This window comes from Petromyzon marinus, chromosome 51 (assembly GCF_048934315.1).
Source record: "Petromyzon marinus isolate PM22_M1 ecotype Great Lakes invasive population chromosome 51, UKy_Petmar_22M1.pri1.0, whole genome shotgun sequence".
NCBI lineage: Eukaryota > Metazoa > Chordata > Hyperoartia > Petromyzontiformes > Petromyzontidae > Petromyzon > Petromyzon marinus.
This window is the reverse complement of record NC_133717.1, coordinates 2,123,459-2,139,647: the sequence shown is the minus strand read 5'-3', so window position 1 is coordinate 2,139,647 and position 16,189 is coordinate 2,123,459. Positions and strand designations below refer to the sequence as shown.

Below are 16,189 nucleotides of genomic sequence, written 5' to 3'. Positions count from 1 at the left end.
ATGTCGACGTGTCTACAGCAATAGGAGATCTGCAGGTTCTAGCGGTACACACACACACACACAAGGTTTATAACCAATCTGTTAAGGAGGACCTCTTTTAGATTGTTTTTATCCTGCTAGCCCCGTTACTTTTGTAGGCCCGTTTTTTTATTATCTAATATCACGTTTTAGTCTCATTGTTGTTTATTTGACAGTAATTGCTTCTCACACATCAAAGCTCAATGCATTTTGCTCTGATGCAACCCCTTTGCGCACGTATGAAGCACGGTTTGTGTGCGCCAAAAACTTCCGGATAAATCTCTCTCTTTTTTTTGTGTGCTCATAAATCAGCACATTGCCCTTTGGAAACGGCTTCATAACACGATCTGTTTGAGCAGACAAAGTCGGGTGCAGTTTCAAATTTTGCGAGTCTCATCAGCTGATGCGGAGCTGTCGGAGAAATACTGTCATGTCGCTGGATGTTCGTAACTACGTACGTATGCTCAACTTCTTTCGCACCGTACGTAGCCAACCGCGCTAATCTTAGGTGGGGTGGTTTCCGCGCGTAACATCTGGCAACAGAACGCCATTGATTTTTCTCGGCCTGACTCTGCTGGAGTGAATGGGAATGTTTAAAAAAAAAAATCCAGTGCTGCTGGGTAGATGTTTGAAGCTGTACGGTTCCTCACTTCGTTTTTTTCCCGGAAGGAGGAGTGAAACGATGGATACGTTCGCAGCATCGCGGTACAACCCAAAGGCTACCGAGTTGATGGACCTACAACGTCGTGTTCTGCAGAGATGGACTTGCGTCTGTTCCTAATGTTATCCACAATGCTCTGAAAAAAATTATAGTAGACCGATAGGCAATGATGCAAGAGGGTTGGTCGCTTCCACACGGGGTGAGCAAATGTTACCAGTGTCCACCCTGAGCAGTGTCCGCCACGGGCAGTGTCCACCATGGCGAGTGTCCACCACGTGCAGTGTCTCCCATGGGCAGTGTCCACCATCCATTCTACCAACACGATACTTAATTATTTTAATATTCCTTTGACATTTCACATCACTTATAGTGTTTTTTTTCTCTCCCCCACACTGTCAAACACACTATGGTACCTTATTTAACCAACAGAAAAAAACTACTGCATTGACCTTGCTATCGGACGGATTTGTGACCTGGTGATTGGAGGGAAGGCTCACGAGTGGGCCCCCAGCGAGCCCTTCCCCCCCACTTCCCGTTCACTGCTGATCAGCAAGCCCCCCACGTTCACTGATCAGCGAGCCCCCCCCCCCCCACCGCGTCCGCTGCCGATCCTTGTTCTTCCGACGGTTCACACCTGATTTCACCATCTCGCTCTCCGCAGGGCATGGGACGGGAGGCCGACGCCGACAGCGACCACGCGCAGGCCAAGGTACCGTCACCGTGCGGGCCCAGGCAGCCGGCAGGCCGGGGAAGATACAAAAACCACTCCGTTGCTTGAGGCCGTGCTCATCTTGTTGACGGCCCTGAAGCCAGTGGAGGACATTCCACATTCCCATCGTGGTGGGGGTTGAGGGGGGGCACAGGGGTGGGGGCGAGTCTACCTGTAGGCCAACCACGGTGGCTAGGAGATGTTAACTACCTCGCCTGGTATCCAGTAGGTCGCGGGTTCGTTGCTCAACCTGATGCCCGCTGTACATATATTTGGAGTTAGCGTCTCTCTCTCTCGCAGCGGTCGCGTGGATTTTTCTCCGGGTCCTCCAGTTTTTCCCCCCACATTTCGAATCGACGTCACGCGTTTAGAGCATTCGGCTGCTCTACATTTCCACGTGATGATGACGAGCCACTTCGTTGAGCTGTCACTTTGTTGCCAGGTCGTTTCTGAAACAGAGCTACAGAGCTCAGTGGGCCTTACCTGGCAAAATAAAAATTGTTAACATTTGAGTTTAAGTGGTGCTCGTTGTACCGACCCCAGAGGGATGATGGGCCAGGATGTGAACTCACAACCTGAGCAACCTGGTCGGCTCAGAGCATTTGCAGTGGAACTTAACAGCATTTCATTTTAACCTCCACGCCTTTGCCCGGGTCTCCGCACTTTCCCCGTGTCTGAATGGATTAATTGCAGGGTGGTGGTGTACGTGCATGGGTCACTGACTGCCTGTGGTGTGCGCACTGTTGGGGGGCCGGGGGGGGTGCGGACGCTGTTTAATTGTTTGTTGCCCATGTTCTTGGCTCTTTCGGTAAAGTCACTTTCTTTGCCCGTTTCGTAGGAGGCGATGAATTTTGGACACGTGGCGTCGCCGCCGGAAGACTTAGAGTAAGGAAACCTCTGACACTCATTATGACTATAATTATTCCGCTATTGATTCTAAAACAGATGCATTATCAAACAGCATAAGGCCAAGGCGTTGAAGGCGACGGGGGCGTGTGGTGCTGGCCACCACCACCGTCCCCTCGTACGCCATGCCGGCCTTAACTTTAATCGGTGCTCACGAACAGCGCTTGCCCCAACGGTCTGTTAAAGGCCACACTGTGGCGGGAACTTTGTCTTTGTGTAAGGGTGCCACGGTGGCGAGATGTTAACTACCTCACCTGATATGCAGGAGGGCCGTGGGTTCGATCTCGACTCTGGCGCCTGTTGTATATTCGGAGTTTGCACATTCTCCCCGTAGTCACGTGGATTTTTCTCCAGGTCCTCCGGTTTTTCCCTCCACAATTAGAATCAGCATAGCGCGTTTGGAGTATTTGGCTGCTGCTATACATTTAAACGCAAGGATAAGGCCACTTGGTTGCGCTGTCACTTGTGGCCAGGCCACTTCTGCAAAAGAGCAACGCAGCATCTCAGTGGGGTCTTACCTGGTCAAATAAAAACATGAAACAGGAATGAGGACCGTTATCCCTCGGTTAGCAGTGACATTGGGGAACGGTTTTTCAGTGAACGTTTCGCCTCCCATCGTGGACCCCATGGTTTTGACGAACATTAACATTGTTGACTAATGGGAAGTGTTCACGTTTTATGCACGCGGGCGCCAATTTCGGCCAATCCGAGAACTCTAAGTGGGGCTGAGCCGTGCTTTCGTCCATTCAGCGATGCCAATTTATGAGCGTTTTAGACCTTGAATTGCTTCGTTTACATTGCGTTTTCTGGAAACAGCTCTCTTGCAGACTCATGCAATGCCTATATTCGACTAACAGCTTTTTTCGCTGCACAGTAATTTTCGTGGAATGGATTAAAAACGCTAACCGAGGGACTACTGTATATAGGGGCATAGCTGGCTGAGGAGCCATTGCGGAGGATTAAAATCATATAGATCGTTTCCTAAGTGCGAAGTCATCACAGCGGAGCCGTTGCAGTGCAATGCACGAGCAAGTCACAGCGCCGCTGGGTATTCACTACTGCAGCAAGCTCCTGTACCCAGCAAAGCCTCGCCGAGTCTCAAGACTCTTGCAGCAGCAGCAGCAGGAGGGTCACTTGCCCTGTACGTGTGTGGGGGAGCGGCGGTGGTGGAGCGGTTAGCGCGCTGCCTACGAACCCGGCGGCCCGAGTTCGATTCCCGCTCACGGCCACCAACACCGGTGACAATGGGTGCGGTGTGTAAAAACATCGCCACTAGGGAGACAAAGGCGGTCGGGCGTGATGCTGGCTACCCACCACCTCGTGTGCCGTGCTAGCCTTCATAGGTGCTCGCTAACCGCACTTGCCCCAACAGTCTGTTAAGGCTATACGCGGGGGGGGGTATCTTTGTTTTTGTGTGCTCGTGTGTTGGGGTTGTATTTGCACGCGCTGTCGATAAGCGAACAAAAGTTTGGCCACGAGGTTTCCTCTGAACTCGTGGTGGTCTTTGGAATCTGCCAGTATTGTTGTTGTTTTTGTTGTCCGGCGTTAGGAACATACAGTCAGGAATGCGCGTGCGGGTTACGTAGCGGATTAAAAAAAAAGAAATCGCTGCCGCCACCAAATTGAAACGCCACTCGGGAAGCTCCTCGGGGGGCCCCCGTGTCAAGGTGCCCGCTGTCGTTGGCACGAATTACCGGCGTCGGTGCGCACGTTCTGGTGCGCGTTGTCGCCGTTGTTGGTTTTTGTGTCTCTGTTGTTGGTTTTTGTGTCGCCGTTGTTGGTTTTTGTGTCTCTGTTGTTGGTTTTTGTGTCTCTGTTGTTGGTTTTTGTGTCGCTGTTTCCGTTGTTGGTTTTTGTGTCTCTGTTTTTGGTTTTTGTGTCGCTGTTGTTGGTTTTTGTGTCTCTGTTGTTGGTTTTGTGTCTCTGTTGTTGGTTTTTGTGTCGCTGTTTCCGTTGTTGGTTTTTGTGTCTCTGTCACCGTTGTTAGTTTTTGTGTCGCTGTTGTTGGTTTTTGTGTCTCTGTTGTTGGTTTTTGTGTCGCTGTTTCCGTTGTTGGTTTTTGTGTCGCTGTTGTTGGTTTTTGTGTCTCTGTTGTTGGTTTTTGTGTCTCTGTTGTTGGTTTTTGTGTCTCTGTCACCGTTGTTGGTTTTTGTGTCGCTGTTGTTGGTTTTTGTGTCTCTGTTGTTGGTTTTTGTGTCTCTGTCACCGTTGTTGGTTTTTGTGTCTCTGTCACCGTTGTTGGTTTTTGTGTCTCTGTTGTTGGTTTTTGTGTCTCTGTCACCGTTGTTGGTTTTTGTGTCTCTGTTGCCGTTGTTGGTTTTTGTGTCTCTGTTGTTGGTTTTTGTGTCTCTGTCGCCGTTGTTGGTTTTTGTGTCTCTGTCATCGTTGTTGGTTTTTGTGTCGCCGTTGTTGGTTTTTGTGTCTCTGTTGCCATTGTTGGTTTTTGTGTCGCCGTTGTTGGTTTTTGTGTCTCTGTCATCGTTGTTGGTTTTTGTGTCTCTGTTGTTGGTTTTTGTGTCTCTGTCGCCGTTGTTGGTTTTTGTGTCTCTGTCATCGTTGTTGGTTTTTGTGTCTCTGTCACTGTTGTTGGTTTTTGTGTCGCCGTTGTTGGTTTTTGTGTCTCTGTTGCCGTTGTTGGTTTTTGTGTCTCTGTTGTTGGTTTTTGTGTCTCTGTCGCCGTTGTTGGTTTTTGTGTCTCTGTCATCGTTGTTGGTTTTTGTGTCGCCGTTGTTGGTTTTTGTGTCTCTTGCCGTTGTTGGTTTTTGTGTCGCCGTTGTTGGTTTTTGTGTCTCTGTCATCGTTGTTGGTTTTTGTGTCTCTGTTGTTGGTTTTTGTGTCTCTGTCGCCGTTGTTGGTTTTTGTGTCTCTGTCACCGTTGTTGGTTTTTGTGTCTCTGTTGTCGTTGTTGGTTTTTGTGTCTCTGTCACCGTTGTTATTTTTTGTGTCTCTGTCACCGTTGTTGGTTTTTGTGTCTCTGTCACTGTTGTTGGTTTTTGTGTCTCTGTTGCCGTTGTTGGTTTTTGTGTCCCTGTTGCCGTTGTTGGTTTTTGTGTCTGTTGTTGGTTTTTGTGTCTCTGTCACCGTTGTTGGTTTTTGTGTCTCTGTCACCGTTGTTGGTTTTTGTGTCTCTGTCACCGTTGTTGTTTTTTGTGTCTCTGTCACCGTTGTTGGTTTTTGTGTCTCTGTCACTGTTGTTGGTTTTTGTGTCTCTGTTGCCGTTGTTGGTTTTTGTGTCCCTGTTGCCGTTGTTGGTTTTTGTGTCTCTGTTGTTGGTTTTTGTGTCTCTGTCACCGTTGTTGGTTTTTGTGTCTCCGTTGTTGGTTTTTGTGTCTCTGTCACCGTTGTTGGTTTTTGTGTCTCTGTTGCCGTTGTTGGTTTTTGTGTCTCTGTTGTTGGTTTTTGTGTCTCTGTCACTATTGTTGGTTTTTGTGTCTCTGTTGTTGGTTTTTGTGTCGCTGTTTCCGTTGTTGGTTTTTGTGTCCCTGTTGCCGTTGTTGGTTTTTGTGTCTCTGTTGTTGGTTTTTGTGTCTCTGTCACCGTTGTTGGTTTTTGTGTCTCCGTTGTTGGTTTTTGTGTCTCTGTCACCGTTGTTGGTTTTTGTGTCTCTGTCGCCGTTGTTGGTTTTTGTGTCTCTGTCACCGTTGTTGGTTTTTGTGTCTCTGTCGCCGTTGTTGGTTTTTGTGTCTCTGTTGTTGGTTTTTGTGTCTCTGTCACCGTTGTTGGTTTTTGTGTCTCTGTCGCCGTTGTTGGTTTTTGTGTCTCTGTCACCGTTGTTGTTTTTGTGTCTCTGTTGTTGTTTTTTGTGTCTCTGTCACCGTTGTTGGTTTTTGTGTCTCTGTTGTTGTTTTTTGTGTCTCTGTCGCCGTTGTTGGTTTTTGTGTCTCTGTCGCCGTTGTTGGTTTTTGTGTCTCTGTCACCGTTGTTGGTTTTTGTGTCTCTGTTGTTGGTTTTTGTGTCTCTGTCGCCGTTGTTGGTTTTTGTGTCTCTGTCGCCGTTGTTGGTTTTTGTGTCTCTGTTGCCCTTGTTGGTTTTTGTGTCTCTGTCACCGTTGTTGGTTTTTGTGTCTCTGTCACCGTTGTTGGTTTTTGTGTCTCTGTCACCGTTGTTGGTTTTTGTGTCTCTGTCACCGTTGTTGGTTTTTGTGTCTCTCTCACCGTTGTTGGTTTTTGTGTCTCTGTCACCGTTGTTGGTTTTTGTGTCTCTGCTGTTGGTTTTTGTGTCTCTGTCGCCGTTGTTGGTTTTTGTGTCTCTGTCACCGTTGTTGGTTTTTGTGTCTCTGTCGCCATTGTTGGTTTTTGTGTCTCTGTCACCGTTGTTGGTTTTTGTGTCTCTGTTGTTGGTTTTTGTGTCTCTGTCACCGTTGTTGGTTTTTGTGTCTCTGTCGCCGTTGTTGGTTTTTGTGTCTCTGTCACCGTTGTTGGTTTTTGTGTCGCCGTTGTTGGTTTTTGTGTCGCTGTTGCCGTTGTTGGTTTTTGTGTCTCTGTCACCGTTGTTGGTTTTTGTGTCTCTGTCACCGTTGTTGGTTTTTGTGTCTCTGTTGTTGGTTTTTGTGTCTCTGTTGTTGGTTGTTGTGTCTCTGTCGCCGTTGTTGGTTTTTGTGTCTCTGTCACTGTTGTTGGTTTTTGTGTCTCTGTCACCGTTGTTGGTTTTTGTGTCTCTGTCACCGTTGTTGTTTTTTGTGTCTCTGTTGTTGGTTTTTGTGTCTCTGTTGTTGGTTTTTGTGTCTCTGTTGCCGTTGTTGGTTTTTGTGTCTCTGTTGCCGTTGTTGGTTTTTGTGTCTCTGTCACCGTTGTTGGTTTTTGTGTCTCTGTCACCGTTGTTGGTTTTTGTGTCACCGTTGTTGGTTTTTGTGTCTGTCACCGTTGTTGTTTTTTGTGTCTCTGTCACCGTTGTTGGTTTTTGCGTCTCTGTCACCGTTGTTGGTTTTTGTGTCTCTGTCGCCGTTGTTGGTTTTTGTGTCTCTGTCACCGTTGTTGGTTTTTGTGTCTCTGTCACCGTTGTTGGTTTTTGTGTCTTTGTTGCCATTGTTGGTTTTTGTGTCTCTGTCACCGTTGTTGGTTTTTCTGTCTCTGTCACCATTGTTGGTTTTTGTGTCGCCGTTGTTGGTTTTTGTGTCGCTGTTGCCGTTTTTGGTTTTTGTGTCTCTGTCACCGTTGTTGGTTTTTGTGTCGCCGTTGTTGGTTTTTGTGTCTCTGTCACCGTTGTTGGTTTTTGTGTCTCTGTCACCGTTGTTGGTTTTTGTGTCGCTGTGGCCGTTGCCGCAAAATGGATTTCACGCCCGACACGGCGGTCGCGGCCTGCTCGCGGTGATACAGCACCACCGTAAAAAAATATAACGTCCATTTGAATATATCTCTCAATTAAACGTTGGTGTAAAACACGATAGTTGTGGGAATGTAATTGCCTCGTATGCCCCGTCCTTTATTTAGTGACGTTCTGAAAATTATCTTTGCGGTGACGCAAATTGTTTTGCTTTTATCGCCCCAACGAAACTAATTGGAATATTGAGGGGTTTAATTTTTTTTCCCTTTCTTTTTTCCCCTTGCTGGGAAATCTTTTGTGAGCGCCGCCACGTGCGTCTGCACACCAAACGCCGTACGGGGAATTGCCTTGCAATGTACAAATACAAAGATCCCCCATATAGCCTGAAACAGACTTGGGGCAAGTGCTGTTAGCGAGTCCCTGTGAAGGTCGAAAGCGGCACACGAGGGGGTGGGTGGCCAGAACCATGCCCGGCTGCTTTTGTCTCCCCAGTGGCGGCGTTTATACGCCACACCAGGTACTCATTTGAGGCTGAGTCAACCTAGGGGAGGCCCAGGACCGGTTCAGATTATCGTCACTGGTGTTTGGCCGTGAGCGGGAATCGTACTCGGGCCACTGGGTTCATAGCGCAGGGTGCTAACCACTGCGCCACTGCTCCCTACTGACGCACGCACACATGCACACACACACGTTTAAGCGTATCGCAGGCTAACACTTGCACTCGTCATCGTGATAATCCCCTTCCACGGCCTTGATTTCTCCGTTTGACACAGAAGCTCTCTGCACAAGTCGACATCGCAAGACGAGGCAGTGGGTAAGCATCACTGGTGCAGTTCACCGTCGCGTATCCGTCCATGGCGTGTCCGCTCTGACCAACTAACCCGCCCGCGCCCGCGTGCCCGCTACAGTATCGGCCTTCGTTCTCTATAAACGCTCCGTCCCTTTTCACAACGTGCGCCCAATGCCGCGGTGCCCTGCGAGTCGGACACACGCCCGTCGTCTCCGTTCGAGGAACGCTTTCCTTGCCGACCGCGTGTTTTGAGCTCTCGGCTCGGCGCATTCTGAACGCGGGGGTCCGGCGGCTGCCTCGATTCGGAAAAGCCCCCAAGGGAGTCTCGCGCCCTCTGACCTCTTGAGGTCACCTCAACCACCTTGGAATTGAATGACGCTCAAATCCATCAATTAAACATTCTGGATTGAAGCAACGCAGTCAATACAAATAAATAAATCGGCCATTCCCTATCTCCCGGTTCACAAAGGCCTCCCCCCGCCCGCCTTTCCCACACATCGTGTCGGTTATGGGGGTGCTTTTGCCGTACTTCACCACGTTGGTCAGCGCGGATTTGGTGCGTATAGCCCTTTCCCATTACGATGGCGTACGTGTACATCGTGAGTTGTTTTTCCGATTCGGTTCCGATAACGTACAGAACCGGAAGGAAAACATGAAAATAAAATGACTTCATCGGGAGGGCGTGTGGCACAGTTTGGCGCCAGCTATCGTAGTATGCGGTCGTGTCGCTACGGTTCTCTGCGGTGAGTAACGTCTTTAAAAACAACGGCGCTGCTGCGCCTCTCCAATAAAAATTAACGCTGAGCTGTTCGCGTGCGTTCCGAGATTCAGCGGTGAACGGGACGACCCCGCCACCCTGCAACTTGCAGATGTCTCAGAGCGGGAGAAGGCTCAAGCCAATAGATACCAGCGACCGGTTTCGCCTCCAATGAGACTCTTCCGATCCGACGCTAGTTGACGAGCCCGAGCTGTAGTGATTTACCGCTTGTTGCAGAGGTTCGCGGTTCGAACCCCCGCGGCCGCCCTGTTTAATATTGCCCGGTGCACTCACCTTAAATACTGCACACTGCCCGCTGCTCAGTGCGCGTCAAAAGTCCCGTTACATTTGAAAAAGAGTAGGCCGTTGTGTGCCCCTGTCACGGTCCAAATTCGCCAAACTGCCCGTTGTATGTACGTATGCATGTTGAACTTCTCTCGCACCATACGTAGCCAGCCACGCTCATCGGAGGTGGGGGAGAAGATGCATAAACATCGGCCCCCCGAGTGTGGATCCTCCTCAAACAGAGTTGTGAGATGTGGAGAGGCTTTCCAGGGACAATACATTTCATCAGTCAGTTCTCATCAGCAGGGTGCTGTGTGTGTGCTAATCAGAGGTGTGTGTGTTTGTATCGCTGTGTGTTTGTATCGCTGTGTGTGTGTGTCGCTGTGTGTGTTTGTATCGCTGTGTGTATGGGTTTGTGTCGTGTGTATTTGTGTCACTGTGTTTGTGTTGCTCTGTGTGTTTTTATCGCTGTGTGTATGTTTGTGTCGCTCTGTGTGTGTGTTTTTATCGCTGTGTGTGTGTCACTGTGTGTGTTTGTGCGCTGTGTGGGTTTGTGTCGATGTGTGTGTGTGTTTGTCGCTGTGCGTGTGTTTGTGTCGAGTGTGTTTGTATCGCTGTGTGTGTTTGTGTCGCTTTGTGTGTGTGTTTGTGTCATTTGGGTTTGTGTTGCTGTGTGTGTGTGTTTGTGTCGCTATGTGTGTGTGTTTGTGTCGCTGTGTGTGTGTTTGTGTCGCTGTGTGTATTTGTGTCACTGTGTGTGTGTGTTTGTGTCGATGTGCGTGCAGGAAAATCCGACAGCAAGAAGAAAGGGCGCTCCTTCTGGCAGAGTCTGCAGAGACTACCCAGCCGCACGTCTACCCGGACACCCAACCGGACACCCACGAGGACTACAAGACAGGGCAGCGTCTCTAGCCAAGGTGCCCAGGCCAGACAGGGCAGCGTCTCTAGCCAAGGTGCCCGGACCAGACGGGGCAGCGTCTCTAGCCAAGGTGCCCAGGCCAGATAGGGCAGTGTCTCTAGCCAAGGTGCCCAGGCCAGACAGGGCAGTGTCTCTAGCCAAGGTGCCCAGGCCAGACAGGGCAGCGTCTCTAGCCAAGGTGCCCAGGCTAGACAGGGCAGCGTCTTTAGCCAAGGTGCCCAGGCCAGACAGGGCAGCGTCTCTAGCCAAGGTGCCCAGGCCAGACAGGGCAGCGTCTCTAGCCAAGGTGCCCAGGCCAGACAGGGCAGCGTCTCTAGCCAAGGTGCCCAGGCCAGACAGGGCAGCGTCTCTAGCCAAGGTGCCCAGGCCAGACAGGGCAGCGTCTCTAGCCAAGGTGCCCAGGCCAGACAGGGCAGTGTCTCTAGCCAAGGTGCCCAGGCCAGACAGGGCAGTGTCTCTAGCCAAGGTGCCCAGGCCAGACAGGCCAGTGTCTCTAGGCAAGACCAGAAGTCGTTTTTCCAAGGAGACCAGAGTTTTAATAAATCCAACAAAAGTCAATTCAAGTGTGCTGGTTACTGCATATGTACTGAATAGTATCTGTCTATTAAGACAACCTGATATATATGCGCAAGTGATTGTTTTAATCTCATAAGTAGTACAGGGTAATTTTCATGACTTCATGAGTCATTGCAATCTGATGCATGCACATTCTATTTTGAAATAAATCCGACATGACGTGAATGCAATCATGTTTTAGCCAATTGAATTGGGCCCATTTGTAGCAGAATCGACAGATTAAACCCGGCCAGTGCTCTACGGATCGTCATCGGCTAGACCAAGGCTAGACCTGAACAAGTCGCTGCCGACGAAGGCAGGAAACACCGCGCTGCTTCCTTCGTACGGCGGCTGATGTTGGTGCAGAGCAACGACTACGATTTCACATTCAGGCGGGTGAAGCCAGACAGCCTCGTCAGGAGCAGCGGAGTGGCGTTCCGTCATCATTGCTGCGATGTATCCTAAGTATTTGTGGACCGGGGCATCGCGTCGTATGGCGTCTGTTCTGGATGACCACAGTCGCACCACTACTGCTGGAGAGTTGTTGTACTTTCCATTTGTGCATCATCGGGTAACCGCCACCTGCCACGGTTTGTGCAGTGGACGTGGGTTTTTTTGGTGGGCCCGTGATCTAATGTCACTCCCCTGCGCCGTGCGCGCTTGGCAGGTGCCCCCACGAGCCCGGGCGTGAACTTCGTCGCGAGCGAGATAACGATGAGCGACGAGGATCGCATCGAGCTCATGACGATGGTGAAGGACAGGCGCCTCACCATCGACGAAGCTCTCGCCAAGGTATGTGTGTGTGGATGTTGAACTTCTTTCACACCGTACGTGGACAACCCGTGCTAATTGGAGGTGCGGGGGAGGGACAACAAACCAAACACAAAAAGCAGCTCTAAAGAAATGAGTTGTCACTGTACACGATTTAAAAGTGCATAGCTCCAGTGACTTCCTAATATCGGAAGAGCATTCCAGACGGTCGCAGAAGAGCATCTGAAAGCGCCGCGCGATTCGGTGACCACCGCCTTTGTTCGATGGCCAGCGGCCAAAAGCCGCTGCCGCTGCTGCTGCGAGGGTGAGCGGAGGTCACGTGATGGTAGTTTATGCTCCTTGGCGAGATGAGCGAGGGTGTTGTGGTGGTTCACCTGTGTGGCAAACACTTTGTGTGGATTGTTGGTGCGTCGTCCCCTCTTCTAGAGGTGGCACTACCTGCCTGGAAGGCTCAACGGGCACACATGGTGGTAAGCTTTCAGCCCCTCCCTCCCTTCTTTAGCCCCACCCACTGTTGCATAGCCACGCCCACACGTCCGCTAGCCCGCGCTTCCCACCATCGTGGAGGAGAGGGACCTCTCCTGTTTGTGACGTTGGCCGCGGCGACCCCTCCGCCAAAACCACCGTGGTTGACACTTCGCCCTCACGAAATAATCCCAAGTGTCTGCGTTCGAGCCCAGCGGCGGCCCCTGGTCAACAGTGAGGGCGAAGTGTCAACCCCACACGCCGTCCGTGCACGGTGGGCGCTTCAAGGCCCCTTTGTGCGCCGGCGTCACGGTCCGCATTTGCCACATTTAATGAATTACTCGCAGCTTACCGTTAGGGAGAAAGTCACGTAGCAAAATTAAACCAAAAACATGTCTTTTACTTGAACAGGTAAGGCCCACTGAGCTGCTGTACAGCTCTCTTTCAGAAGCGACCTGGCCACAAATGATAGCACGACGTAGTGGCTTCTCATCATCGCGTGGAAAGGTATCGCAGTCAAATACTCTCAATGCGTGATGTTGATTCTAAACGTGGAGGGGAAAACCCGAGGACCCCGAGAAAAATCCACGCGACCACGGGACGAGAGAGAGAGAGGAGAGAGAGAAAGACACGCAAACTCCAAATATACAGCAGCAGCAGGCGCCATGGTCGGGCTCAAACGCACGACCTCCTCCATACCAGGCGAGGGAGATAACATCTCGCCATCTCGCCCAGCCCCCAGCCCCCCAGCCCCCCTACTGGCAGGCGATTGCCCACTTGTGGGCCGGTGCTGCTTTCACCTTGTGCCGCACAGGGCCAGCTGCTACTGGGGCTCTCCCTTGGCTAGAGGTGCCTCGAGATGCACCGTACGGGCGGCGTGGTATATCCGGCGACGACGACGACGATGGCAGTATGCGTTTGCTCCCTTGTTTGTGATTGTCCCTCGATGCGCGTTGGTTGCCATTGTCCGTTCTCCTGGCCGTGTTCTTTGCTCTGTTCCCCGTGCACGCGTTCCACCCCGGGCCCATCGTGCCCCACCAGCTGGAGGCTTACGAGACGTTCAACCAGCAGTGGAGAAGGGAGTCCTGCCCGTCCCCTCTACTGGCGCCGCATGCCTGCCACACGTTGCCGCGTCGAGACCGCCACTGCACAGCCGCTCACGTTAGTTCTGCCGCGACACCCGGCCGCACACACTGCACTCAGACTAAACTTGCCGGCCATTTACATTCGACCAGGTAAGCCTCCACTGAGCTGCTTTCTAGCTCTTTTTTCAGAAGCGGCCTGGCCACAAGCGATAGCCCAGACGAGCGGCTTATTGTCACGCGGAAATGTTGATGTCTAAACGTGAAGGGGAGAAACCGGAGGAGCCGGAGGGAAAAATATCCACGCGACCACGGGGAGAGAGAGACACGCAGACCCCAAATATGCGGCAGGCGTCAGGGTCGGGATGGAACCCACGGCCTCCTGCATATCGGGCGAGGTCGTTAACATCTCGCGACACAAAACCACGCGCAGAGCGGTCGGCCTCAGTGGTGACCGAGCGCTCTCTGTAGGCCGCCGTACAAAGGCCGCGTTGTTTACCCGTGACCTTGTAACAACAGGCCGGCCTGCCTGCCTACATCACCGGCTTCGTAGCGAGAGAAGGCACGGGCCCCGGCTTCAGTGCCATTGACTGTTTGGACACACGTGGACCCACTCGGATTGCCGGGGGCCGATGCAATCACAATGCTCACCTGATTGGTGGGAGAGAGGGCAATTCCTTGCTCGGGGTCGCGCTGCCCTAGGCCTCCACGGGCACCCTCCCCCTTTCCCGTTTGATGACAGAGGGAGGCTATCCATAGGACAACTACCGCCGCCGAGTTGGGACTCATTCTTTTTTTGTGAGGACCCCGGAGAGATGATGAGCTTTGGTGAATCCCCAACCGGGATGTGAACTCGCGGGTTTCCGATTGCGAGCCGCTCGCCCCACCGCCGGGCCAGAGGCGTCCCTCCGTTTTGTAATCGAATGCGTACGGTCGGGTCCACCGCGTTCACTGTGTCCACAAGCCATGGTTGAGTGTCAATGTTGTCGGTCCACCAGTGCCCCCCAGTGGCAATGCCACGTGCAGCAAAAAAAATTCACACTCGTCAATTAACACTGCTCGGAGACCCATAGACTCACACGGAGACCCACAAACTCACACGGAGACCCACAAACTCACACAGAGACCCATAGACTCACACGGAGACCCACAAACTCACACGGAAACCCACAAACTCACACAGAGACTCATCGACTCACACGGAAAAACCCACAAACTCACACAGAAACCCATAGACTCACTCGGTGACTCACAAACTCACACAGAGACGCATAGACTCACATGGAGACCCACAGACTCACACAGAGACCCACAGACTCACACAGAGACCCACAGACTCACACAGAGACCAACAGACTCACACAGAGACCCACAGACTCACACAGAGACCCACAGACTCACACAGAGACCCACAGACTCACACAGAGACCCACAGACTCACACAGAGACCCACAGACTCACACAGAGACCCACAGACTCACACAGAGACCCACAGACTCACACAGAGACCAACAGACTCACACAGAGACCCACAGACTCACACAGAGACCCACAGACTCACACAGAGACCCACAGACTCACACAGAGACCCACAGACTCACACAGAGACCCACAGACTCACACAGAGAGAGGTCCACAGACTCACACAGAGATCCACAGACTCACACAGAGACCCACAGACTCACACAGAGACCCACAGACTCACACAGAGACCCACAGACTCACACAGAGACCCACAGACTCACACAGAGACGCACAGACTCACACAGAGACCCACAGACTCACACAGACTCACACAGAGAGAGGTCCACAGACTCACACAGAGATCCACAGACTCACACAGAGGCCCACAGACTCACACAGAGACCCACAGACTCACACAGAGACCCACAGACTCACACAGAGACCCACAGACTCACACAGAGACCCACAGACTCACACAGAGACCCACAGACTCACACAGAGACCCACAGACTCACACAGAGACCCACAGACTCACACAGAGACCCACAGACTCACACAGAGACCCACAGACTCACACAGAGACCCACAGACTCACACAGAGACCAACAGACTCACACAGAGACCCACAGACTCACACAGAGACCCACAGACTCACACAGAGACCCACAGACTCACACAGAGACCCACAGACTCACACAGAGACCCACAGACTCACACAGAGAGAGGTCCACAGACTCACACAGAGATCCACAGACTCACACAGAGACCCACAGACTCACACAGAGACCCACAGACTCACACAGAGACCCACAGACTCACACAGAGACCCACAGACTCACACAGAGACCCACAGACTCACACAGAGACGCACAGACTCACACAGAGACCCACAGACTCACACAGACTCACACAGAGAGAGGTCCACAGACTCACACAGAGATCCACAGACTCACACAGAGGCCCACAGACTCACACAGAGACCCACAGACTCACACAGAGACCCACAGACTCACACAGAGACCCACAGACTCACACAGAGACCCACAGACTCACACAGGGACCCACAGACTCACACAGAGACCCACAGACTCACGACTAACACCGAGTGCGAGCGACATCGGAAGCAGTTCCTTCCCCATCCTGTGCCAACCTCAACACACTCCTCAACAACACAGTTGTGTGTCCTCGAAGAGAAAAGAGGATATAACAGGCGACGTTTCAGGGAATGACCCTTTCTTCATAGCACACCGCGTACGGCAAGACACTGCTCGGTCCGATCCACGCGTCGCCGTGGCAGGCGAGGGAGCGTGTGTGCCGCGCACCAATAAACAAAAAACTAAAATCGGCCCCAAAAAATTAACGGAGCAGCTCTACTTTTAGGAATCGCATTGAGAGGCGCGGAGCGTCGCACGATTATTTAGAGAACGCGTTCAGGTCAAAGACGTCATTTTGACTGTTAAGAACGGTGAGTGGGCTTAGGCAGAAAGCATCGCTTAGGAGCAATGGTGAGCGATGGCGATGAAGAGTAACACGAATTCCGCTTTG

General features: G+C 51.7%; 1 protein-coding gene across 6 annotated transcripts in view; it reads left to right on the top strand.

Annotated features, from left to right (window-relative positions):
• The window catches only part of LOC116953335 (uncharacterized), a 361,549-nt gene that overhangs the window by 274,963 nt on the left and 70,397 nt on the right, over positions 1 to 16,189 (top strand). For 4 of the 6 annotated variants that reach the window (XM_032973443.2, XM_032973444.2, XM_032973441.2 and 1 more), the window contains 6 exons: positions 1,341 to 1,388; positions 2,227 to 2,273; positions 8,330 to 8,370; positions 10,174 to 10,305; positions 11,530 to 11,654; positions 13,140 to 13,259. In XM_032973443.2, the coding sequence (XP_032829334.2) occupies positions 1,341 to 1,388; positions 2,227 to 2,273; positions 8,330 to 8,370; positions 10,174 to 10,305; positions 11,530 to 11,654; positions 13,140 to 13,259 (513 nt within the window). The other 2 variants (XM_032973442.2, XM_032973445.2) reach the window with 2 other exon arrangements.